We start from the raw sequence: 27,282 nt of genomic DNA on the forward strand, positions 1-27,282 counted from the left end.
CAGAAAGCCCAAAGTTTTGGGATTCAAAATCACTTAGGAGTTTGAAGTATGTTTGAAGCATCACGATTTTCATTTGATCATGATTGTTGCAAAAATTGCTATCTTTGATCTTTTTCCAAAACCATACATTGAATTGAATGAATATTTTCCCCTTGTGCTTCTGATTGCAAGGGTTGTATGCTTATAAGACACCCTGCTCCTGGTCAGTGATTTGATCATCATTGGAAATTTGTGGTTCTGTTGACATAATCGGCATGATGTTGGATTTATGTTTCTGATTGGCCAGTGTTCCCTTGTTCAGTACTATGTTTAATTGGGGCAGGAATCCACCAGTCTACTACACCCCTGTCCCCCTCCGCTGGTGATATGAGAAGACAGATATTTACATAAATAAAATGTCAAAATATGACACTGTCATACATGTACTGAAGCAGTGGGAGCCACCTGGCCACTCACTCACACACGCATGCACTGACTGACTGACTGACTCACTCACTCACTCACTCACTCACTCACTCACTCACTCACTCACTCACTCACTCACTCACTCACTCACTCAAGGGGCAGTGTTCCCTTGGTCAAGGGCTATTGTTAAAACCCCTGACCACGATTATGTTAAGTAAGGGCAGGAATCGAGTTCCATCCTCATCCACCAGTCCACTAGACCCCTGTCCCCTCTGCTGGTGATATTAGGAGACAGATTTCTCACTGCCCAGACAGTACTGTATTTACACAAATAAAATGTCAAAATATGACACTGTCATACATGTACTGAATCAGTGGGAGCCACCTGGCCCCGATTTCTCGAAATGCAGTTGAGTTAAAAATTCAGCTGTTTCAAATTGTCAAACTCAGTTTGAAATTTGAGTAAAAACTTAAGTTTGTTTCAAGAAATCGGGGCCTGGCCTGCTTCCTGAACAGCCTGGAATCATGGACCAGTTAACATTAGTACAGGGTGGTGAGGTAGCCAAGTGGTTAAAGCATTGGCTCGTCGGGTTCGACTCCCTACATGTGTACAATATGTGAACCTCATTTCTGGTGTCCACTGTTGTGATGTTGCTGAAATATTGCTACAGCATTAAACCATATTCACTCACTAACATAAGTACATGTAAACTGTGTACTGTATCTTAAAGTTTGTCAGTGTAGATATATTTTATGTATGGAATAATTCGGCTTGTTACTGGTGTGGTTTCACACGATTTTGCTATTTCCATTGCGAAAACAGTTTGTTTACATGTGATCGTCCAGCTACAATAAATGTGGCTTATATCGAAACAAATTATATCATGTCCATTTTCTGTCAACTACACTTGGTTTCAAAGTGTAAGTGGATGCAATATGATTGTGGTTGCTTTGAATAAGGCAGCCGGAAGTTGTACGTATTGGAGTGACACACGATTCTGCTGCAATTAATATAAACATTACTGAATGACATTTTGAGCAAAACTAATGAACGTACTGTATATTACCGTCTATAAGCCGACCCCATAGATAAGCCGACCCCCAAACTTGACCCTTAAAATCAGTGTCAAAATGGTATGTTTCGTACATTAGCCGATCCCTTGCGATGGGGTCCTAATCCTGGCAAACACAGACCACAGACAACTAGCAGTTACCAATAATTATAACTTTGGTCCACATTATTCAAAGTATTCACAATCATATTGCGTCTACTCACGCATCGAAATGAAGTGTAGTTGACAGAAAATGGATAATATATTTTGTTTCGCTAAATATCATACTTATTGTAGCTGGACGATCACATGTCAACAAACTGGCTTGCTTGTTTTACCCTATTCAACAATCACGAACTGATTACCGCCTCGTTTTCCATGGACTTCTAGTTTTCAGCAACATCAGTAAAAATGTGTTAATTTAACCGGCTTGCTTATTTTACCCCATTCCATGTGTGTACAACTTCCGCTTACCACGTTCATGAGGGTTCGTATAACCTTAGTGTTGATTATATATATTTTACATTTATAGAGCAAAAACTGTAATCAAAATTACACAATGGTAGGATATATTTCTTTGGGTTAAATAATAGTACTCTGTATTATATTTTACTGATGATAGCAGCAGAATTTATCCCGTTTTATAATTGACAAATATTGTGCATGTTTGAACATGACTGCCGGGAAACGTGTGCACAGCTGTCTTCTCTTGTTTAATTGTTCACTTGAAGTGATGCGATGTTGTTTTCTTACCCCTGGAAAAAAGTTTGATGAAAGCTTAACTCATAGATAAGCCGATCCCCTTCTACAGACTGCTTTTTTTTATCCTTAAAATTTGGCTTATAAACGGTAATATATGGTAAATCCAGATATGCAAAGAACATGTTTTATTACAAGATACAGTCAAATGAATATTTTCCCCTTGTGCTTCTGATTGCAAGGGTTGTATGCATATAAGACACCTTGCTCCTGGTCAGTGATTTGATCATCATTGGAAATTTGTGGTTCTGTTGACATAATCGGCATGATGTTGGATACATGTACTGAAGCAGTGGGAGCCACCTGGCCACTCACTCACACACGCATGCACTGACTGACTGACTGACTGACTGACTGACTGACTGACTGACTGACTGACTCAAGGGGCAGTGTTCCCTTGGTCAAGGGCTATTGTTAAAACCCCTGACCACGATTATGTTAAGTAAGGGCAGGAATCGAGTTCCATCCTCATCCACCAGTGCACTAGACCCCTGTCCCCTCTGCTGGTGATATTAGGAGACAGATTTCTCACTGCCCAGACAGTACTGTATTTACACAAATAAAATGTCAAAATATGACACTGTCATACATGTACTGAATCAGTGGGAGCCACCTGGCCCTGATTTCTCGAAATGCAGTTGAGTTAAAAATTCAGCTGTTTCAAATTGTCAAACTCAGTTTGAAATTTGAGTAAAAACTTAAGTTTGTTTCAAGAAATCGGGGCCTGGCCTGCTTCCTGAACAGCCTGGAATCATGGACCAGTTAACATTAGTACAGGGTGGTGAGGTAGCCAAGTGGTTAAAGCATTGGCTCGTCACGACACATGTGTACAATATGTGAACCTCATTTCTGGTGTCCACTGTTGTGATGTTGCTGAAATATTGCTACAGCATTAAACCATACACACACTCAACATAAGTACATGTACACTGTGTACTGTATCTTAAAGTTTGTCAGTGTAGATATATTTTATGTATGGAATAATTCGCTTGTTACTGGTGTGGGTGCGATTTTGCTATTTCCGTCGCGAAAACAGTTTGTTTACATGTGATTGTTACAATAAATGTGATCAACAAATTATATCTCCACTGTCAACTCACTTGGTTTCTGTAAGTGACAATATGATTGTGGTTGCTTTGAATAAAGGCGGCGCTTATGTATACAAGATTCTTGCAATTAATATAAACATTACTGAATGACATTTTGAGCTGCGCTGGTTTGTTAATTGGATCAGTTTGCTACACCAATCAACTTCTCATTGACTGACTTCGGATTATGTATACAAGATTGTTTCTTCTCGAGTCACCGTGTGTATTTATGAGTCGAATTCGTGTAACCGGTATTCAAATGATGACAACTATAACAGGGAATGGTCGGGACCGACAGGTACTTCGAGTTATGCGTAATATTCGAGACACCGGCATTCGACTCATCGGGATTTGACTGTAGTTGAACGAAAGGATTTGCTTGCGTAATTCAATATGGATTTGTTGACACTCTATTTCTGAAGACTGTTCAAAAGTTATGACCTTGGCTTAACTTCGGTCATACAAGGTACCCAAATATTAGCTTACCATGCCAGGTGAGCTTCAGCCCATTTGGAGAGGCGGTGGGGTAGCTTAGTGGTTGAAGTGTTTGCACATCATTTGAAGACCTGGGTTCTATTCCCCACATGGGTACAATGTGTAAAGTCCAATTCTGGTGTCCCATGCCGTGATATTGCTGCAATATTGCTAAAAGCTGCTTAAAACTAAACTAAACTCAAACTCAGCCCAAAAGGGGCTATTCTGTTTTGTTTCTGCTGAAAGAGTAATGACCTACATCTTTTACATTGAAAACAATTTTACCCATTCAAAGGAAAATCCACTCACTTGTTGCCTTGAATGAAGAGCTGATTCATTGTAAGAAAAAACATGGTGCTAAGAATTGTAGAGAAACTCATATATGGATTAGAAATGGTCTTTATCAACCCATGTTTGTCATGAGAGGTGACTTAAGGGACCAGGTTGTCAGGCTCGCTATAGTCTGTTTGCAGTGAAAATGTACTGATGAATTTCACTTTAAACAAAAAAGTAAATCGAATAAAGTGAAATTAAGATTGCGAATCCTCATAATTTTACCTTGACTTTTAAGTCTCAGAAGTTTATTCAACTTAGGATTATAGCTGTTTAACAAGCTCCAAATTTGACTGACAACTGACTGATGGTCTACCCCATGTGGACCCTCATGAAACAAAGTTCTGAGATCTGTAAGAAGATCATTGGCTGTATCCACCAGTGTCAATATACACACCGTGCAACATTTGTCACGGACATTTGGAGATCCTGTACGCCACTTAGAGCAAGACACATCCATGGACTCAGACAGTTTATTTGCCTCCAATTCCACAGAAAGATGCACAAGTGATACTTTTGTCTTTGTCGCTGCAATCCTAATGAAGGGCAAGACTTGATGCCGGAACACTAGGATATTGCCTCCTTCTTCAATCTATTATTCTGCTGTTTTAACCTCGTTCTTCAGCCTATTAGTCTGCTCTTTTAGCTTCATGCTCTGGTCTGATGGCATGTTGGCATTGCTTTGATCTGTTGATCATCTGCATCACTGATAACAAAAAGTTAAAAGGAATTTTTTTGTCCTTGAAAAAAGTGAACGGCATTCCATTTCAGGAAATCAAACTTATCATACTCGAAGATCCTGTCATTTAGAGAATGGTGAAATGCGTTTTGGGTACAACTCAATTTCATTAACCTTTCATGATTGATGATTTGTTTTCCATGATTTGATGCAGATTTAAACTTAAAGAATATTAAATTTCACTGTCAAATTTAATATTTGATGAATTTTGCCTGCTGAATTGATTGAGGACTAGAGGTTGGTATCAGCAGGGTTGATGCCAACTGATACAGATGAACTCTTGGAGATTTTAATTTTATTTTACATGAATTATCCTGGATGCATCATGTTCCTTGATGTAGTCTCCTTCATCACTTTCATATCACCACAGATGTCAACTGCTCAATCAAAACATTACCGTTTCATTTTTGATCTGGAGGTTGTTGAATTGAACTGGTATGAAGTGTCCCTATCAAAAGGTGAAGGTCACAGGATGGATTACAATGTTTTTGCCATAGTTGTATGAAGGCCCAGAAAGCCCAAAGTTTTGGGATTCAAAATGACTGTAAGGAGTTTGAAGTATGTTTGAAGCATCATGATTTTCATTTGATCATGATTGTTGCAAAAATTGTTATCTTTGATCTTTTTCCAAAACCATACATTGAATTTAAATAAATATTTTTTCCCTGGTATTTCTGATTGCAAGGGTTGTATGGTCATGAAGACACCCTGCAACTGGTGAGTGATTTGTTATTAACATATTTTTAATTTCATTGCTTCCTCATGGCAGTGTGGGTATCCTCTGTAGGATGCAACTCTCAGCCAGGGGCGTAATGATCATGGCTGAATTTTGTGGTTCTGTTGACATAATCTGCATGATGTTGTGTTTATATTTCTGAATGGCCAGTGTCCACTTGGTCAAGATTTATTGTTAAATCCCTGACCAATAGTATGTTTACTCGGGGCAGGAATCTGCCTCAGTAGTGGGTTTCATCCTAATCCACCAGGGGCGGTGGGGTAGCCCAGTGGTTAAAGCATTTGCTCGTCCTGGCGAAGACCTGGGTTCGATTCCCATGGGTACAATATGTGAAGCCCATTTCTGGTGTCCCCTGCCATGGCATTGCTGGAATATTGCTAAAAGCGGGCGTAAAACCATGCTCACTACTACCTTATTCACCAGCCTACTACACCACTGTCCCCTCGGCAGGTGTTATTAGAAGACAAAGATTTCTCACTGACCAGTCCATGTACTGTATCAGTGGGAGCCGGCCGCTTCCTGTCCTGGATATCAGTCACTGAAACTGATACTGCCTGGTCGTGTGTCTGGTTCAAACGCTGTCTGGAATCATGGACAAGTAAACATTATTATTATTATTATAGATATTTATATAGCGCACACATATCCACGCAACTAGTGCATGCTCAAGGCGCTGGTATTTTTTTCACCATGATCATTGGATGTCACTCTCAACGGCACATCGTATTATCAATCTCAACTCGCTGAGGAGTATACAACTCTTGCTGCCACTAGGCACATCGAGTTATTGTGGCTTTCTCATCCTAATGAGGTAACCATTCACAGCTGGGTGAACTGGGACACATAGTCACAGTACTTTGTCCAAGTTCACAACTAGGTGTTTGCACGTATTCATGTGGCCACCATCTGGTCATGTTACCAATGGATTTGTGGGTTCTTTTAAGTGCACAGGGTTGTGTATTGTACACTAGGGGTTGTGACAACACGGAAAGAGTTTGCACACAAAGTTGACTCCAAGAAATTTACATCCTTTAACATTAATGCATGTAAACTGTGTACTGTATCTTAAAGTTTGTCTCAAGACTTGTCAGCCAACGCATTGTTTGTCTGTGTAGATATATTTTATGTATGGAACAATTTGACTTGTTATTGCTGTGGTTTCACATGATTACGCTATTTTCGTCGTGAAAACAGTATGTTTACATGTGATCGTCCAGCTACAATAAATGTGGCTTATATCGAAACAAATTATATCATGTCCATTTTCTGTCAACTACACTTGGTTTCAAAGTGTAAGTGGATGCAATATGATTGTGGTTGCTTTGAATAAGGCAGCCGGAAGTTGTACGTATTGGAGTGACACACGATTCCGCGGCAATTAATATAAACATTATTGAATGACATTTTGAGCAAAATTAATGCTCTAGGTTACGAATGTAAGTTCAGATATGCAAAGAACATGTTTTATTACAAGATAGTTGAATGAAAGGATTTACATGCTTAATTCAATATGGATTTGTTGACACTCTATTTCTGAAGACTGTTCACAAGTTAGAACTTCGGCTTACACGATACCCAAATATTGGCTTACCCATGCCAGGTGAGCTTCAGCCCAATTGGACCAAATTTTATTTTGTTTCTGCTGAAAGAGTAATGGCCTACATCTTTTACTTTGAAAACAATTTTAACCATTCAAAGGAAAATCCACTCATTTGTCACCTTGACTGAAGAGCTGATTCATCGTAAGAAAAAACATGGTGCTAAGAATTGTAGAGAAACTCATATATGGACACAGAACAAATGCTGGTTCTCATATAGCAGTGTTTCAGCCCAATCCTTATTTTCTGAATCTCTTTATTTAGCTTGAATCTGGATCAATCAACAAAAATGTTTTGCCCAACTAAAGTTTGCAAGATTGTAACTGATTAGAGCACTGTTTATTGTCAAGTCTGCAAAAAGGTAGTTCCTACATCTGTAACCTTTCCGCTTCATAATTCTACTTATAAGTGAAGATCTGGATTAGAACTGGTCTTTATCAACCCATATGTGTCATAAGAGGTGACTAAAGGGACCAGGTTGTTAGGCTCGCTATTGAGGTTTATCCATGGTAACCTAAATTCATAGATTGATGCTCATGATGTCGTTCACTTGACATGTCATCGTATCCCAATTGTGCAGATTGATGATCATGCTATAATAATCACTTGATTGTCTGGTCCAGATTCAATTATTTTCAGACTGCTGCCATACAGCTGCAGTGTTATACAACAAACAAACAACACAAATCATTCAATGGAATGTCTGGCCGAGACCTATATGCCGTCATACAGGTTGAATATTGCTGAGTACAACAACAACCAATCAAATCATTGTTCTAGTATGGAACTACACTGCTGTACTCCAGTACTTCAATACTGCTGATACATTTCCACTCATTTGCTTTACCACTGGCCTTGACCCATGAAGATCTGGGGTAGAATTGATTTTCAGTAGCCCATGGGATCAGGTGGTCAGGCTCGCTGACTTGGTTGACACATGTCATCGTATCCCAATTGCGTAGATCGATGCTCATGTTGTTGATCACTGGATTGTCTGGTGCAGACTCGATTATTTACCGACTGCTGCCATATAGCTGGAATATTGCTGAGTGTGGCGTAAAACTAAACTCACTCATTCACTCACTCACCAGTGTGCTTGTGTTCCCCAGCTAAAGAAGACAGTGACACGAAGACCACAGCTGGAGGCTACGGGCCATCTGAAGAAGGCAGTGATGAATGAGAGGGAGGTTAAGATTAGGCTGCAGGAAGAAAACCAAAGTCTGAAGGTTGGTGTAATTTTCTTGTAGCTTTATCTGATTTGTCATGAGGAATAAATCATAGTTTCTTTCAGTTCTGAAGGTGAAATAGTAAGACAAAGAGAACACATGTTGTTATTAAGCACTTTTGATCCTAGTAGTTTGGAGGAAACATCAGCGAGCTTTGATAACAGTAATCTTAAACAGAAATCAGCAATAAACTCTTTATCTTAAACAGTAGGCCACCTTCTCTGGCAGTGGTGCTTGTAGATTTCATAACAGATTGGGTGGTGGGGTAGCCTAGTGGTTAAAGCATTCACTCGTCACACTGAAGACCCGAGTTCGATTCCCACATGGGTACAATGTGTGAAGCCAATTTCTGGTGTCCCCCCACCATGATATTGCTGGAATATTGCTAAAAGCGGCGTAAAACTAAACTCATTCACTCACTCAATTACTTAACAGATCGCCACAAGAGCGATCTGAGTCAGATACTTTTGAGTCCACATCCTGAAAGTTATTTCTTTATGTTATTGCTGGTTGGTTTTAGTGTTTTCTAGTTTATAATAAATAAATCTAAAGATATTTGACAAGAACAATGCTTGGGACTTTAGTGTCTAATGACAATTCTGTAATGTTGAAGTGTCACTTTGGTCCTGCCAGGATGAATACAATATTCAGTAAGGCCAGTAAACTTTGTTACTGGATCCATGTTGGCCTTCTCCAACCCATGCCTGGTATATGAGTTGTCACATGTGACTTGGTGACCTGGTTTGTGCATGTCATCATATCCCAGCTGTTGCTCATGATGTCAATCACTTGATTGTCTGGTCTATATTTCATTAAATGCAGACTGATATCATGTAGCTGGGCTATTTCAAAGTCTGTCAGTTAAAAAATAGCAATGAGATAGTACAGTCAAAGTTACATTTCTTATTTTGTAGGACAGAGTTGGAGATCTCACTGAAGAATTGACACATTCCAAAGCAAATGAACAGTCACATAAGCTTGCATTGAGAGCCATGGAGGAGACAGTGGTGAAACAAGACAGGGAGAGGTTGAATCAAGAAGCTCATGAGGTAGGTGACACAAACTTTCAAGGCTTACACACAATGCTTATGCGCCAGGCTTACAAGGCTTACTAAACATGTATACATGACTTACAAGGCTTACACACAAAGCTTACATGCCAGGCTTACAAGGCTTACAAAACATGCATACACGACTTACAAGGCTTACACACAAAGCTTACATGCCAGGCTTACAAGGCTTCACATACGGCTTACACACAAGTATTACATGCAAGGCTTACATGCAAGCTTACACCGAAGGCTCACAAAGCTTTCACACAAGGCTCACAAAGCTTTCACACAAGGCTCACAAGGCTTTCACACAAGGCTCACAAGGCTTTCACACAAGGCTCACAAAAGCTTTCACACAAGGCTCACAAAAGGCTCAAGGCTTTCACACAAGGCTTTCACATAAGGCTTTCACACATAGCTCACAAAGCTCACACAATACATAAGGCTTCCACACAGGCTCAAAGTACAAAGCTTTACAAGGCACACAAAGCTCAAGGCTTTCACACAAGGCTCACAAGGCTTTCACAAGGCTCACATAAACTTTCACACAAGGCTCACAAAGCTCACACACAAAGCTTCACACACAAGGCTCACACAAGCTTCACACACACAAGGCTTTCACACAAGGCTTGCAAAAGCTTTCACACAAGGCTCACAAGGCTATTCACACAAGGCTCACATAGCTTTCACACAAGGCTCACACACAAGGCTCACACAAGGCTTTCACACAAGTCTCACAAAGCTTTCACACAAGGCTATTGCTTTTATTTACACACTGATATGCACGTACCAATTTAGATCCATGTTAGAAATGACCTAACCCTTACCTGTAAGACTTAACTTAAAGGATCAGGTGGTCAGGCTCGCTGATTTTTTCTATTCAAGCCATCTTATCCAAATTGTATAGATGTCTGGTCCAGACTTGATAATAACAGACTGCCTTCATGAAGCTTGGACATTGCTGTGTGTGTCACGAAACAATCAAACACATGAACAAACAGGTTCTTGCAGTGACAGAGAGAAGTAAATGAGATGTTATTTGAAGGGGAAACCGTGTTGTTGTTTTTCAAAATGGTAAATAAAAATATAAGTAGATTGTCCTGCAGTGATACATACATGTTTATGTTTCAATCCAGACAAAGAAGTTGCAGGAAGCTCAGATGAAGGCAGCAGTGATGACACGTGAGGCTGAGTTGTTGAGACACACTACTGAGAACCAGAAGGGTCAACTTGGTCAGCTGCAAGAACTCCTGGCTGCCCGTGAACAGGAGCACAGGTAGGTCATCACTTGTTGTTTCTGGGAAGGGGGTAGATGTTGAGACACACTACTGAGAACCAGAAGGGTCAACTCGGTCAGCTGCAAGAACTCCTGGCTGCCCGTGAACAGGAGCACAGGTAGGTCATCACATGTTGTTTGTGGAGGGAGGTAGATGTTGAGACACACCACTGAGAACCAGAAGGGTCAACTCGGTCAGCTGCAAGAACTCCTGGCTGCCCGTGAACAGGAGCACAGGTAGGTCATAACATGTTGTTTGTGGGAAGGAGGTACTTGTTAAGACACACCACTGAGAACCAGAGAATCAGTATGCTGAGTCATATATTGTATGCAGTCTCATATTGATCCAGTATGCTCAGTATGCAGTATTACATGGATCCAGTATACTCAGTATTCAGTCAAATATGAATCTGGTATTAACAGGATGTAGTATTATTCCTCTCAGTCTCATGTTCAGTATGAGGCTGGGCCCCGGTTCACAAAGCTCTCGTAAGCCTAAGATCTCGTAACATTTCTTGTAGCATTCATACTTCCTATACTGTAACATTGACTTATGATTGGTGTAGCGCTAGAAGAACTGTGTGAAACGTGCACCTGATCTTCATGTTTTGTTTCGCACATGGTCATTATCAAACTCATCATCAACAACAGTATCCAGCTGAATGTTACACTGACAGTGTGTAGTGTCAGCCTTCAGTAATAAAAACACATTTAACGGAGCTCTGCATGCATAGAATTGCCAAATTTGACAGCTTCAGTGACAGTTTTTTTTCTTCTCAAATTCCTTTCCATCCTCTATTAGAGGTCAGCAGATTTCTCACTTCTATTCATTGGCTGTCATTTTATCTCATTATTGAGATTGATGGTACAGGTTTGTGATTTTTGTTGATGCCATGAGCTGCTGCACTTTCACTTCTGTATGATATTTAGTTACAGTGTGATTGAAATGTGATCCCTCTTGGGATGTGATCAGAACTGGACTCTGTTAGGTAATTTGTGTTGTAGAATCCATGCATCCTTGTGATGTTCATGATGACATGTGATACAAAGAGGCGTTTGATGTAGTCTGTGATGTATGTGTGGAACAGATACATGATACAGATGTGATAAACACTTAGGGCATGTGATACATTCATGTTAGGTTAAGAATTAAGAAAAACTAAATGAATGCACAAAGGTTGTGTGAACATATGGAACACAAACTGGCTCCAGATATTGCACATGTGTTACAGACAGGAGATATCTTTGTTTATTATATAGGTAGTATTTTTCCTGTACCACGATTGGTCAAAATACAGTCACATGATTGACTACAAAACACGATATTGACTTGAGTTTTCTGATAATTTACGATATTGACTTGGGTTACTAAAAATAGACAAGGAATCCTGTACGAAGGGGCTTCCCCCGCTTTTCACCAATCAGATCACTCGGATAGATGGCACAGTGTGTGCATTAAAAGTTTATGTTAAAACCCGTTTCTCTTTCATTATATAATAAAACAATTATAGACTCTTGTAGAGGTCGATATCGGTTTTGATTGACCTGAGAGAAAACAATATCGACATCGCAAGCTCAGTCGATATTGTTTTACTCAGGTCAATAGAAACCGATATCGACCTCTACAAGAGTCTATAATTGTATAATAGCACACATATGATACACCCTCATGACAAAGGTGGGTATATCACACACATGATTCAGATGTGTATATCACAAATGATATAGATGTATATATCACACACATGATACAGATGTATATATCACACACATGATACAGATGTGTATATCACACACACGATACAGATGTTTATATTGCAAACATTATATAGATGTGTATATCACAGGTGATACAGATGTATATGTCACACATGATATGATGTGTATATCACACATGATATAGATGTGTATATCACACAGGTGATACAGATGTGTATATGACACATGATATGGATGTGTTTACCACACACATGACACAGATGTGTATATCAAAGGTGATACAGATGTGTATATCACACACATGTTATAGATGTGTATATCACACACATGATATGGATGTGTATATCACACATTTGATATATATGTGTATATCACAAACATGATATGGATGTGTATATCATACACATGATATAGATGTGTATATCACACACATGATATATATGTGTATATCACACACATGATATAGATGTGTATATCACACACACATGATATAGATGTGTATATCACACACATGATATAGATGTGTATATCACACACATGATATAGATGTGTATATCACACACACATGATATATATTTGTATATCACACACATGATATAAAATGTGTATATCACACATGATATAGATGTATATATTGTTCATGATATAGATGTGTATATAACACACATGATATAGATGTATATATCACACATGATATAGATGTATATATCACACACGATATCGATGTGTTACATCAGAATATACCTCTAGGGACATTTGCATTGCACAAAACAGCTCACATAAAATCCTGACCATTTCGTTTTTGTTCTGGAAGTGACTCAAGATATTTCAGTCCTAAAACAGTAAAGAGAAGAAATAGAAAACGTGTCCCATACCTACAACCCATTAACACCCTTTGGCAGTTCATGAGCTGTACACAGACGATGTCATTAGGAGTGAGTTTCACACGATATTTGAAAGGGAACTCTCCGGAGAAGAGGAAACAGCTCCAAATTGGCATTGATGGGTTTCCATATATTCAGGGAAGCCTGTGTATTTTCACAGCAATCTTGTGTCCAGGATTCCCTCTTTCAGATCATGCTTTCAACTTGTTCCAAATCTTTAAAACTTTTCGAACTAGTGCTATGTCTATTTCTTGATGAATTATGTAGTCATTTACCATTTTGCCCAAAAGCAAAGCAAAACTTACCACTGTGTGCATCACTTAAAAGATTTAGTTTTCCAGAGTCATCGATTATTTAGTAGCAAATGAGCACTACATTAGTTCGATGAAGTGAATTTTGTCTCACACAATATATTTCAATATGCTCTTCAGCAGCTGTCTCGAAAGTTGTGATTTTTTAAAAGAATGCACATCTTTACAGTCTAAAGCATTGATTTCATCATGTTGGTACAGGCAAAAACATTCGTGACAATTTTGCTCAGCGGAGTATATTTTTATGATGATAAAACGCTTGTTAATGTACATTGTATTAAGGCATGAGACTCTGCAAGTGATTCATAAAACTTTACATATCAGCATGACAGGAATTAAACTCTGAAGATTTGACTGCATGAAGCAGACAGTTTATATGAAATAATGCAATCTTCTTTCAACAATCTGTGATACAGTTCTGCAGTCTGTAATTCGTCAGACTTGGGTGTTTGCCTGGTTGTTGTAAGATAGAGAACTTGTTCAAATACTTACAGTATCCAGGGGTGGTGGAGTAGCTTAGTGGTTAAAGCATCCGCTTGTCACACCGAAGACCAGGGTTTGATTCCCTACATGGGTACCATGTGTGAAGCCCATTTCTGGTGTCTCCCGCTTTAATAATTATAAAAACAACCAAAATATGAAAAAAATACCAGAGAAACTATGTCCAACTATTCAGATGGAAATAGTTTCTCTAGTATTGTTTTCATATTTTCTCAATGAGTTTTTTGTCTTTCTTTTTTTCAATATTTTCTTAATGAAAGTGAACCATTCAGTCACATATAACATCTAGATCTGTTAAAAAGCTGTTAAGAAATGAAACAGAATAAAAATAAATACTGTATTTTTAATGGATTGTGTAAGATGTGATCAATCATCAAAATGGCGGCTGGTTATTGCAGAGGCTGCCGAATATGCTTTTCGCATGGAATTCTGGGTAAGAGAGTCACGATTCATGCAGTGCAGTAGTGTCGCAGTAAGGGCTAGGGAGACTTTTAGGGTGTGGATGAGTGAGTGAGTGAGTTGGGTTTTAACACTGCATTGAACTGTATTCCAGTTAGATCTTGGAGTGTAGGATTGAAAGTCTTGTAGTCATTCAGGGCATAGATATATTCTGCTGTGGCAAAATCACAAACCCACACGATTTTTAGTTTGTGCAAGGGAAGCAATTCTGCACAACACATTAGTTGGTTGGTTTGTTGTTTATCGCCGCACTCAGCAATATTCCAGCTATATGGTAAAGGTCTGTAAATAATCAAGTCTGGACCAGACAATCTAGTGATCAAAAGCAAGAACATTGAACTGCGCAATTGGGATACGATGACATGTGTCAACCAAGTCAGCGAGCCTGACCCCTGATCCTGTTAGTTGCCTCTTACGGAAAGCACATGTTACTGAAGACCAATTCTAACTCGGATCTTCACGGGTTGCACAACACATTAAATGATGGGGGCCACCTATATCCCTAGGTCTGGAAGGGAAATATGGTTTCAGGGACTAATGAGACAAAGGAGGATCAGTCTAAAGTACTCACTTTAGGTGTTTCGTCAGAATTGGATGATCATGGGATTGATACTTGTTATGATGTTGGTCACCACTGTACCCATCCACCAAACTGGCACTGACTTAGACCTTTGTAGCAAGGTGTGGAGTCATCCCAGAGATAACATCGTTACCATGTCACCTTGCTGACAGTGTTAACCTGTTTGGATAGTCAGGTGACTAAGTCTTGGTCACCACAGTACCCATCCACCAAACTGGCACTGACTTAGACCTTTGTAGCAAGGTGTGGAGTCATCCCAGAGATAACATCGTTACCATGTCACCTTGCTGACAGTGTTAACCTGTTTGGATAGTCAGGTGACTAAGTCTTGGTCACCACAGTACCCATCCACCAAACTGGCACTGACTTAGACCTTTGTAGCAAGGTGTGGAGTCATCCCATAGATTGCTGACAGTGTCAACCTCTTTGGTCATGTGGACAAAGTGTCTGACTTTGGATCAGAAGGTCTGTGGTTCAGATCCCAGCCCGGGGCTCGGACATTTTTCTTTTACCTTCAAGATGACACATGGTTAAAGAAAAGACCATGACATGCCAGAACTGGGGATGTCTTTGTGAAAGTGCTAACAGAGTTAACACAGGATTTGACATCCAGTACAAAGGAAACTCATAAATGTTTAGGGGTTTAAGGCAAGGTGTTACAATGATTATTACAAGATGAATGCTATTTGGAATATAAGGTGAGACTAACATTCAGCCTGAAAATACATAATTCTGATGGACTGACTGACTGAGTTTGGTTTTATGCCGTTTGTTAGCAATATTCCAGCAACATCACGGCGGGGGACACCAGAAATGGGCTTCACACATTGTGCCCATGTGGGGATTCAAACCCGGGTCTTCGGCGTGACGAGCCAATGCTTTAACCATTAGGCTACCCCACCGCCCCAATTCTGATGGGAACAGATATCCCTTTTCATACCAAAAAGGAGCCCAAGTAACATTTGAGATTTAGGAACATCACAGTGGGGACACAAGAAATGGGCTTCACACATTGTACCCATGTTGAGAATTTAACCCGGGCCTTTCATCACAATGAGTGAACACATTAACCACTATGCTAACCACATGTCCTGACAATCATGTTGTACATACAAAGATCCAGAGAAAGGATGTACCCTCCAATCAACAGCTTGGAGCGTACACACAGCATTTTGGAATTATAAAAAGGTGGATAAATTATATGATGTGAAAAAGTAATACTGCATAAATTTGAACTCAATTGGTGATAAGCTTTGAAAAAATGGAGAAGGAACAAATGATATTACTGTTAGGATTTGTATAAACCTGCGATAATATTTCACTTTTGATCCCTAAGTGTGTCACGTCCTTTAAAAAACATTTTGCTTACTACTTCACAGTGTTTACCCAGCACTTATTGGAATATCCTGATATGGTAATGAGAATGTAAAACTATTAACCTCTAACATGGAGTTTGGGCTGGATGTTCCCCAGGGAGTTGAGAAAGCATTATGAAAGGACAATGATCCTCCACTGACTAGAGAAATATTATGTCATATGTCACTTGTTGAAACAATGCATCTCTGTGGGATAAAGTAACATCATTTGTCATTTCCAGCACAAAGGTTTCCATGACAGTCTGTTAATCATTAATCCATCATGAATTTTTCTTTTGAAGCAGTAAAAAATGATATCAAATCATATGAAAAGTTTGCGAAACTTCTCAGAAAGCATAAAGCTTCAGAAAGCTATAACTTTGGTATTTGTCTCAATAATGCATAAGGATAAATTTGTTTCTGTAATTAATATTTTATTGCTCAATCCTGTATATTATTAACATAAGGATAGATTTGATCCCACCAGAACAAGGACTCATAAAATAGTAACATAGCAGTAATAATATAATTAAGATTTATAAATAGAGGTGAGGCAAAACTGAAACAGAATCATTCATCATTTATCATCAAGGGGTCAGGCTCTGTTGAATGTAGCTGATGCTGAGTACTTGTTATGAAAACTGCTAAACAAATATTTATGTTACTTTTTGGAACCAGTGACATTATTTTATAGTGCAACCATAATTTTGATGGAGCAACCAAACCTATAAGGCAGGTTTACTTGGTGCAGGTACTGAAAAAAACACACCAAAATCACCCCTATACATACAGTTGTCATCATGTTTTTTTTAAGTGGCAGAGCAGGATAGGCGGCTGACTTTGTGTGCTGGCGATTAGGTGCCTGAGGGTGTGGGTTCGAATCCCGGATGGGACTCAACCCAACAAAAGTACTAGAATACAGTTATCATCACTTACTTGATAGCCGCAAATAGCTGCAAAATTGCTGATGCGGCTTAAAGCAACATTTACTCACTCACTCACTTGATAACGGTGTTAGCGTCAACACCAAAACATTGCATCCATTGCAATAAAGAAGTCTGCATTGTTTCAATTCCAAATATATATCACGGTGGTTTTGTTATGAAGTTCTGGAGGATATATTTTGTGTAAATCAGTATCTGAAACTCCAGCATCCCATTGCCGTCCCAGTCTTAGTTCTAGCATCCCATCTACTCACCTCCTTTCTTGCACCCCTTTCTCAGCTCTAGGATCCCATTGCCATCCCAGTTTTAGTTCCAGCATTCCATCTACTCACCTCCTTTCTAGCACCCCTTTCTCAGTTCAAGGATCCCATTGCCATCCCAGTCTTAGTTCCAGCATTCCATCTACTCACCTCCTTTCTAGCACCCTTTCTCAGTTCTAGGATCCCATTGCCATCCCAGTCTTAGTTCCAGCATCCCGTCTTCTCACCTCCTTTCTAGCACCCCTTTCTCAGTTCAAGGATCCCATTGCCATCCCAGTCTTAGTTCCAGCATCCCATCTACTCACCTCCTTTCTAGCAACCCTTTCTCAGCTCTAGGATCCCATTGCCATCCCAGTCTTAGTTCCAGCATCCCGTCTTCTCACCTCCTTTCTAGCACCCCTTTCTCCGTTCAAGGATCCCATTGCCATCCCAGTCTTAGTTCTAGCATCCCATCTACTCACCTCCTTTCTTGCACCCCTTTCTCAGCTCTAGGATCCCATTGCCATCCCAGTCTTAGTTCCAGCATTCCATCTACTCACCTCCTTTCTAGCACCTCTTTCTCAGTTCTAGGATCCCATTGCCATCCCAGTCTTAGTTCCAGCATTCCATCTACTCACCTCCTTTCTTGCATCCCCCTTTCTCAGTCTCTAAAGGATCCCATTGCCATCCCAGTCTTAGTTCCAGCATCCATCTTCTCACCTCCTTTCTAGCACCCCTTTCTCAGTCTTCTCTCACCTCCTCTAGATCCCAATGCCATCCCAGTCTTAGTTCCAGCATTGTCTTCTCTCACCTCCTTTCTAGCACCCCTTTCTCAGCTCTAGGATCCCATTGCCATCCCAGTCTTAGTTCCAGCATCCCGTCTTCTCACCTCCTTTCTAGCACCTTTCTTTCAAGGATCCCATTGCCATCCCAGTCTTAGTTCCAGCATCCCATCTACTCACCTCCTTTCTAGCACCCCTTTCTCAGCTCTAGGATCCCATTGCCATCCCAGTCTTAGTTCCAGCATCCCATCTACTCACCTCCTTTCTAGCACCCCATTTTCTCACTCTAGGATGCCATTCCCAGTCTTAGTTAGCACTCACCTCCTTTCTCAGCTCAGCTCTAGGATCCCATTGCCATCCCAGTCTTAGTTCCAGCATCCCATCTACTCACCCTCCTTTCTAGCACCCCTTTCTCAGCATCCCATCTACTCACCTCCTTTCTAGGATCCCATTGCCATCCCAGTCTTAGTTCCAGCATCCCATCTACTCACCTCCTTTCTAGCACCCCTTTCTCAGTCTTAGTTCTAGCATCCCATTGCCATCCCATCTCAGCTTGAGCATCCATTTTCATCTCCTACACAGTTCTCGAGACAACTAATTATCCTAAAGAAATTAAAGATGGAAAGCTTATTAGAGTTTTACCATTTAGATCAATTAATCTTTGTAAACTGATACTCATTAACTTACCCGCTCAGAAGTGCAATTAAACTGGATTCTGTGTTCTGTGTCATGGAACTTGCTGAGAAACAAACAAATGTTGGATGTTTACAACACAAACTTTGAACTTCACTTTTATCTATCAATCTGTTTCTAGTTTTTAAATGTTAAACCATTTAGCCAAAAAATGTCATCTAATTGGTTCTGACAGGTAATTTAGTCTGATTGTTCTCTTGTGATGAAAGAGGTTTTTCAGAAGACACATGAAGTTTTCTTCATTGAGTGGCATTTAGAAGTTAGTATGATGGACAGCAGAAATTTCTATGAATATACAACTTCTGTATTATAATGTAAGCAATGTTTCAGTGTTGCTCCAGTGTAGCTGCTAACACCGTTACCAGGCAACACTTCTTGATAACAGTGTTAGCAGCTACACTACTTGCTTGATAACAGTGTTAGCAGCTACACTACTTGCTTGATAACAGTGTTAGCAGCTACACTACTTGCTTGATAACAGTGTTAGCAGCTACACTACTTGCTTGATAACGGTGTTGGTGTTAGCAGCTACATTAGCTTGCTACACTACTTGCTTGATAACAGTGTTAGCAGCTACACTACTTGCTTGATAACGGTGTTGGCAGCTACATTACTTGCTTGATAATGGTGTTAGCAGCTACACTACTTGCTTGATAACGGTGTTAGCAGCTACACTACTTGCTTGATAACAGTGTTAGCAGCTACACTACTTGCTTGATAACGGTGTTAGCAGCTACACTACTTGCTTGATAACAGTGTTAGCAGCTACACTACTTGCTTGATAACAGTGTTAGCAGCTACACAGTGATTAGCAGCTACACACTACTTGCTTGATAACAGTGTTAGCAGCTACACTACTAGTGTTGACTACTTGCTTGATAACAGTGTTAGCAGCTACACTACTTGCTTGATAACAGTGTTAGCAGCTACACTACTTGCTTGATAACAGTGTTAGCAGTTAGCTTGTTTGCTACACTACTTGCTTGATAACAGTGTTAGCAGCTACACTACTTGCTTGATAACAGTGTTAGCAGCTACACTACTTGCTTGATAACAGTGTTAGCAGCTACACTACTTGCTTGATAACAGTGTTAGCAGCTACACTATAACGGTGTTAGCAGCTACACTACTTGCTTGCTTGATATGGTGATAACGTTGTGATAGCTACACTACTTGCTTGATAATGGTGTTAGCGGTGTTAGCAGCTACACTACTGCTTGCTTGATAGCAGTGTTTGCTAACAGTGTTAGCAGCTACACTACTTGCTTGATAACGGTGTTAGCAGCTACACTACTTGCTTGATAACGTTGTTGTTAGCTACACTACTTGCTTGATAACAGTGTTAGCAGCTACACTACTACTTGCTTGATAACAGTGTTAGCAGCTACACTACTAGCAGTGTTTGATAACGGTGATAACAGTGTTAGCAGCTACACTACTTGATAGCAGTGTTGATAACGGTGTTAGCAGCTACACTACTTGCTTGATAACAGTGTTAGCAGCTACACTACTTGCTTGATAACAGTGTTAGCAGCTACACTACTTGCTTGATAACAGTGTTAGCAGCTACACTACTTGCTTGATAACAGTGTTAGCAGCTACACTACTTGCTTGATAACGGTGTTAGCAGCTACACTACTTGCTTGATAACAGTGTTAGCAGCTACACTACTTGCTTGATAACAGTGTTAGCAGCTACACTACTTGCTTGATAACAGTGTTAGCAGCTACACTACTTGCTTGATAACGGTGTTAGCAGCTACACTACTTGCTTGATAATGGTGTTAGCAGCTACACTACTTGCTTGATAACGGTGTTAGCAGCTACACTACTTGCTTGATAACAGTGTTAGCAGCTACACTACTTGCTTGATAACAGTGTTAGCAGCTACACTACTTGCTTGATAATGGTGTTAGCAGCTACACTACTTGCTTGATAACGGTGTTAGCAGCTACACTACTTGCTTGATAACAGTGTTAGCAGCTACACTACTTGCTTGATAATGGTGTTAGCAGCTACACTACTTGCTTGATATATGGTGTTAGCAGTGTTAGCAGCTTGATAACGGTGTTAGCAGCTACACTACTTGCTTGATAACGGTGTTAGCAGCTACACTACTTGCTTGATAACAGTGTTAGCAGCAACACTACTTGCTTGATAATATGGTGTTAGCAGCTACACCAAAGTGTCTCTCACGTTAATAATACATAAGTTGTTCATGTATATCCATCAAGCAAAAATTGTTGCACAGAGTAGTCCAATGGCTGAACATTTTTGGCAGTTTTACGCTTGAGACTTTAGGGTGTGGATTTGGTACATTTGAAACATGCGTATTATTATTTTTAACAAAATTTCTTCATGTAGGATGTAGCTAGCAAGATCTCCTATGAATCTCGCCTCACCAAAGCTGAAATCTTGTGAGGGGTCATTAAGTTTTTTCATCAAATTCTCATCTGATTTTAGACATGGATGCCAAGATAACCTTTTGAAATTAGTCTCTTCTCTGCATTACACGACCATGTGATCATTATAACGTTTGGAATGAAATGAGAAAGTGGCATGCTGAATAACATTGATGTACTTTTGGTATAATTTGTTTTCGGTATCCGTGGCCTTGTACTTTCACAACACCCTGCGTATCTGGATTTGCTTTATTTGTTCGGTCACCTAGATCTTCGGCTGGATTAATGAATGTAGATGTTGTGTATATATTCCATCTAATGGTGACTCTAAATGTACTCACAGAATTCTGATTTAATTTAAACGTGGCAGAAAAATGAAATTAACTTAACATGAGTCAGTATAATGTTGATTTGCAAAAATTGAATAATCATGTCGTAAATGTTCCCTCTGGATTATGGCTGCTTTTTCATATAGTTACCACTGAGACATCCAGAAATGGATATGAAACTTTTATCTAAGTCATAGCTTTCCCTAGTGGTATGCCTATGCAGTAGTCAGTTATCTTCCTTGGGTGTGATGTCACAGTATTGCTGTTTGAAAACTTTAATAAGTTTTCTGTATGGGCCACATATACAAGACGTGCTTACAGAGTAGAAGTGTTTTTGAATTCTGCTTCAAGTTTTTCTCAATGATCTTCAAGAATCTTGGTCAGTAGTGTGGAAAAATTGAGCATTTGGTGAGTAGAATATCGTGTCAAATGGTTCTCCAGAATACATTAAACGTGTTCCTCTGTCATGCTCATTTTTTAATTTTGATAAAAGAGTTCTAATTGCATGTGTGTTTGGACTTGTTTTATTCATACATCAAAACATTTTTAAACATGCCTGTGCTGTGTTGGTCCGTGTGTTGGGGGGCAGGGATGGAGAAGTGGGAGGTGTGTCTATTTTTCTATATTTGTTGTTTAACGCCGGTCTCAACCACACTCGGCAATATTCCAGCTATATGACGGTGGTCTGTAATTAATCGAGTCGAGTCAGAATCAGATCATCCAGTGATCAACATCATAAACCTTAATCGGGACACCTGCAGTTTACTGGTCCCCAGACCTGGAAGTAGAAATGTATTCTTTATAGCTCGCGCTTTGCGCGAGCACGCGCCGAAGGAGACATTAGGTATCTCGTCTTGGTATCTGCGAGTTTCATTCTTTTTGCCGTTAGGAGACATTTTAGACGAAATTAGAGGTCATTTTCGTGTATACTGGCAAAAGTTTCATTTAAAACTTCGTCTGAAAGACGATAGTTTTAAACACGAATTTTAGTAATGCTCCAAAACATCAATCCAATCGTTAGTAATCAAGGGGAAATCCCGATGACGTTCCTTTTATTTGATTGGTCAATTGTGGACGCACGTGTCGAATGTTCCAAATAAGGTAGTGGGTTACTACGACTGCCACAACTTTAACGCGCACGGTTGGTGAGTTGTATTTTGCTTGTCGCTTGATTTCAATCTTGTTTATTTGACTTGCTTTGCTATGGCTGTAAGGAGAATGGTGTATGATGATTTGTATGAGCTGTGTAGAGATGAGAGAAAGTTGATGGATTGGTTGGAAGCGTTTGGTTTGATTGGAAATTTCAGTGGGAAGTGTGTGAAGTGTGACAGTGGGAGTATAGGAAAGCGAAAGGATTCGAGTCGAATTGAGGGTTATGTGTGGCGTTGTTCAAATAAAAAATGCAATCATAAAATTGTAGCAAAGGCGTGATTCTTGGGTTTTAAGTCTCATTTGTCCGTTAGTGAAATTATGAAATTGACATGTTATTGGGTTTATCAAGTGAGAGAGAATTTTGTGAGAGTGCAGTTGCGTCTGGGGTCTGATCACACTTTGGTTGACTGGTTTAATTATTGTAGAGATGTGTGTTTGTTTGTGATGGAAGAGGAGAATGAGATGATAGGTGGGCCAGGGATTGAAGTTGAGATTGATGAGAGTAAGTTTGGGAAGCGTAAGTTTCACCGAGGAAGGCGAGTGGATGGTGTGTGGGTGTTTGGTGGTATCGAAAGAAAGTAACAGGATGTTTTGGAAGTTGTGGAGAAGTGATGCAGATACCCTTTTGAGTGTGGGAGAAAGTGGGTGAGACCGGGATCGATAATTCATTCTGATTGTTGGAAGGTATGCTAGGCTGAATGAGATGGGATCTGAGCATGTGACAGTGAATCATAGTAAGGAATTTGTGAATGCAGAGAATGGTGCGTGCACTAATAAAATTGAGAGTACGTGGAGAGCGGTGAAAGCGTCCCTGCCCAGGTATGGAACTCTGAAAGGATTGTATGATAGTTATTTTGTGGAGTACATTGTGAGGAAGAAATATTTACGTTGTTCTGATGATCCTTTCGTTACATTTCTTACTTTTATCCGCCCGTGTATTTGACCCCCAAAAACCCATCAATATTTTAAAATGGTTGAAACTGAAAATAAAGAAAATGCCATGCAAAATGAAAAGCACAGATGATGAATTTAATTCAAGTCGGATTTGTTCTTGTGAGGTAAGTCAATTCAATTCAGAAGCAGATTTGTTCTTGTAATATAAGGTAAGTGAAGCGTTCGATATTTGTTTTCTTGCTGTGCTACACATCATGTAAACTTACCTGTTTTGTTTATTGTAAATGAAAATGGAAAAAGAAGGATACATTGAAGCATCTAAGGGCTAAAATGTTTCATTTCAACGAAACAATACATTAACGGGGTATTTTTATGTCAGCGTCTTCTTAAAATATGAATAAACATTGCAATTGACAAACCCAGAAAAAAATACAAACCCTAAAACATTGTTGAGGAAAGAAGGGCTAGAGAAGATTATCGATTAGTATCCAAGGGTAATTTAATGGGCCCAAACAAGGCCAAAACAGCGATGTTGTTATTCGCTGGAGCAAACAAAAAATGGCGTCAGCGTTAGTGCTCGCTTCGATGTAAATATGGCTTCTGCGCATGTCTGTAGCCAAACTTCCGGGGACCCGTAAAGTGCAGTTTACCCCCTTAATCTATGCAATGGTGTGGGGGTGGGGGGGTGTGTGTTTAATAAATATGAAATCACCAGTCAAAGTAATATTCCTTCAAATTCCTGACAACAATCTAAAATAAAAATTCTTGTAAGTTTACATTTTTGGCCCATAAAAACATTAGGATTTTATTTTTGGAGTGGGAAATTTTTTTCTTTCTTTTTTTTTTCTTCTTGAAAAATATGACAGGTGGATCCGTAAAACAAGAAATAAAATTGATCTGGCCTTAATGCTTGTCTCAGCCGCACACAGCCGCACTCAGCCACACTCAGCCACACTCCCGCACTCAGCCATATTCCAGCTATATGGCGGCGGTCTGTAAATAATCGAGTTGAGTCAGAATCAGATAATCCAGTGATCAACAGCATGAACATTAATCTATGCAATAGGGATGACATGCATCAGTCAAATCAGCAACTTTTTAAATTCTCTTTTATGTAAAAACATAATTTAGTTTTCAAATGAACCAAAAATTGTACATGAAGGGAATAAATGCAGGACAAATATCTTAGATCTGTCTAACCTGACAAATATCTTAGATCTGTCTAACCTGACAACTATCTTAGATCTGTCTAACCTGACAAATATCTTAGATCTGTCTAACCTGACAACTATTTTAGATCTGTCTAACCTGACAAATATCTTAGATCTGTCTAACCTGACAAATATCTTAGATCTGTCTAACCTGTGAACATCCAAGCTTGTCGTCAGAGGCGACTAACAGGATCGGATGGTCAGGCTCGCTGACTTGGTAGACACATGTCAGCGTATCCCAACTGGGTAGATATCAATACTCATGTTGTTGATCAGTGGATTGTCTGGTCCAGACTTGTTTATTTACAGATCGACGCCATATAGCTGGAATATTGCTGAGTATGGTATTAAACAACAAACAATATTGATTTGAATGTTGAATAATGGTTCATAATCTCAATACATGAAAACCTGTCTTGAATATTTGCTAATCTAATTTAGTCTGTATCCCAGACCCTAAAGAATCAATAGATGAAGATGTTGTCATGTCTTGAGTGAGTGGCAAGTCCAGATGCTCCATTTAATTCTATATATTTTCTAGGATATATATATTTTTAAATATGATAACTTTCTTTCTGGGACTAAATGTCTGTTAAGCTCTAATCCTGCCATTAAAACCTGATACCAACGTCTCAACATCACACAACCTTTGAGCGCTGGCCACTCATGATAGGCACACGGAAATGGCTAAGTGCCTCATGGAGCAGATTTCCTGTCACAGAATCAACCATTCAGATTAGATGCCACTTAACATGCGACAGTATGGAATACTCCAGGAAAGTTTCCTGTTTGTTTACCACGGCTTTCCCTAATGAACGTGACTTTGTATGAGGTGTGCTGGTTAGTGGATCCCAGTCTGATGGCTCAAGCATGGCAGCTGTGGACAGAAGAAAGTCCAATTGTCCAGTTGCTGTACTTGCTGTAGTTGTATTCAGAAGCCTGTCAGCACCTTAACACTTGCATCATTTATTGCTCTTCTGGATTCAAATTGGTCCTTTGATCAGCCTTTACATCCGTAAAAACTTTCATTACTCCAAATGATCAGCATCCTTCATTGTGTATTACTTTGATGACAAGATTAAAGTGATAAGAGATCTATATTTCCCTTTAGCAATTATTTGGATTAATCAGTGTTAACTTCTAATGCATGCAGTTATCGCTAATGATATATTCAATTTTTCATAAACTATTAGAGTTAATACACTGACAAACATTGATTATAAAAAAACCAAAAGATTCAGACTAAAGTTAGCCTGAAGATATCCCTGATAAAAGTTTGAGTGAGTATGGTTTTATGCTGCTTTTAGCAATATTCCAGCAATATTATGGCATGGGTCACCAGAAATGGGCTTCACACATTGTAGCCATGTGGGAAACGAACCCAGCTCATTGCCATAACAACGAAGGCTTTGACCAGTAATCCTTCCATCTTTTATTACTACATATTTATGTTCAGATATGTTGTACAGATGATATATTTGAATGGTAGTTCGAATGGTATTTCACGGAAGCGAGTTTAGTATTCTGTTTATTACTCTCCAACATAGAAATTGATAGAAACTGCCTACTAACTGTGTGATGACTTTCAGCTTTCCGCGAGTCAAGCAAAGTCTGATACCATTGTGACAGAGGTATTATCATTGTGACGTCATAACTGTAAACCATTATGACGTCATATGTCTAGCGGTATTCACTAGTGTAATATTGTCGTAGAAATATTACAGTGCAGTAACTTCCACGGGCGTGTAGTAATACTTCATATTAAGTTCAGATACGTTGTACAGGTTACACACCACCAAATGTTTTCCCATAGACTTCTATAGTAACCTTATATTTAAAAAAAAAAATAGACAGGCTATCAACAGCCATTCCATGTACACATGGGTACACTCTGGCCTTTAAACTACCATAAAATAAAATATCAGGCCAACTTGTCCGGCTCGTTTTGCGAGCACAGGAAGCGGAACACATCAACCCCAGTTCCACACCAAATGTCACCTACTGGAAAATATCTGTACACACAATAAGCATAAGTGATGGTGATAAAAATGACAGCACTAAATACTTAAAATTGTGGTCAGTTTTAATTA

The 27,282-nt window shown here is 39.5% G+C and overlaps 1 protein-coding gene and 1 long non-coding RNA gene across 2 annotated transcripts in view; both read left to right on the forward strand.

Annotated features, from left to right (window-relative positions):
* LOC124284024 (leucine-rich repeat and coiled-coil domain-containing protein 1-like) overlaps positions 1-27,282 on the forward strand; it is a 119,997-nt gene that overhangs the window by 20,490 nt on the left and 72,225 nt on the right. Inside the window, 4 exon segments of the mRNA XM_046720065.1 lie at positions 8,294-8,324; positions 8,326-8,410; positions 9,325-9,459; positions 10,599-10,738. Of these exon segments, the coding sequence (XP_046576021.1) occupies positions 8,294-8,324; positions 8,326-8,410; positions 9,325-9,459; positions 10,599-10,738 (391 nt within the window).
* On the forward strand, positions 12,325-17,279 carry LOC124284032. Its single transcript, XR_006900459.1, has 3 exons — positions 12,325-12,336; positions 13,485-13,489; positions 17,140-17,279. It is a non-coding gene; the product is annotated as an uncharacterized LOC124284032 (long non-coding RNA).

This window comes from Haliotis rubra, unplaced genomic scaffold, assembly GCF_003918875.1.
Source record: "Haliotis rubra isolate DU_JTF1 unplaced genomic scaffold, ASM391887v1 Scf11, whole genome shotgun sequence".
Classification (NCBI taxonomy): Eukaryota; Metazoa; Mollusca; class Gastropoda; order Lepetellida; family Haliotidae; genus Haliotis; species Haliotis rubra.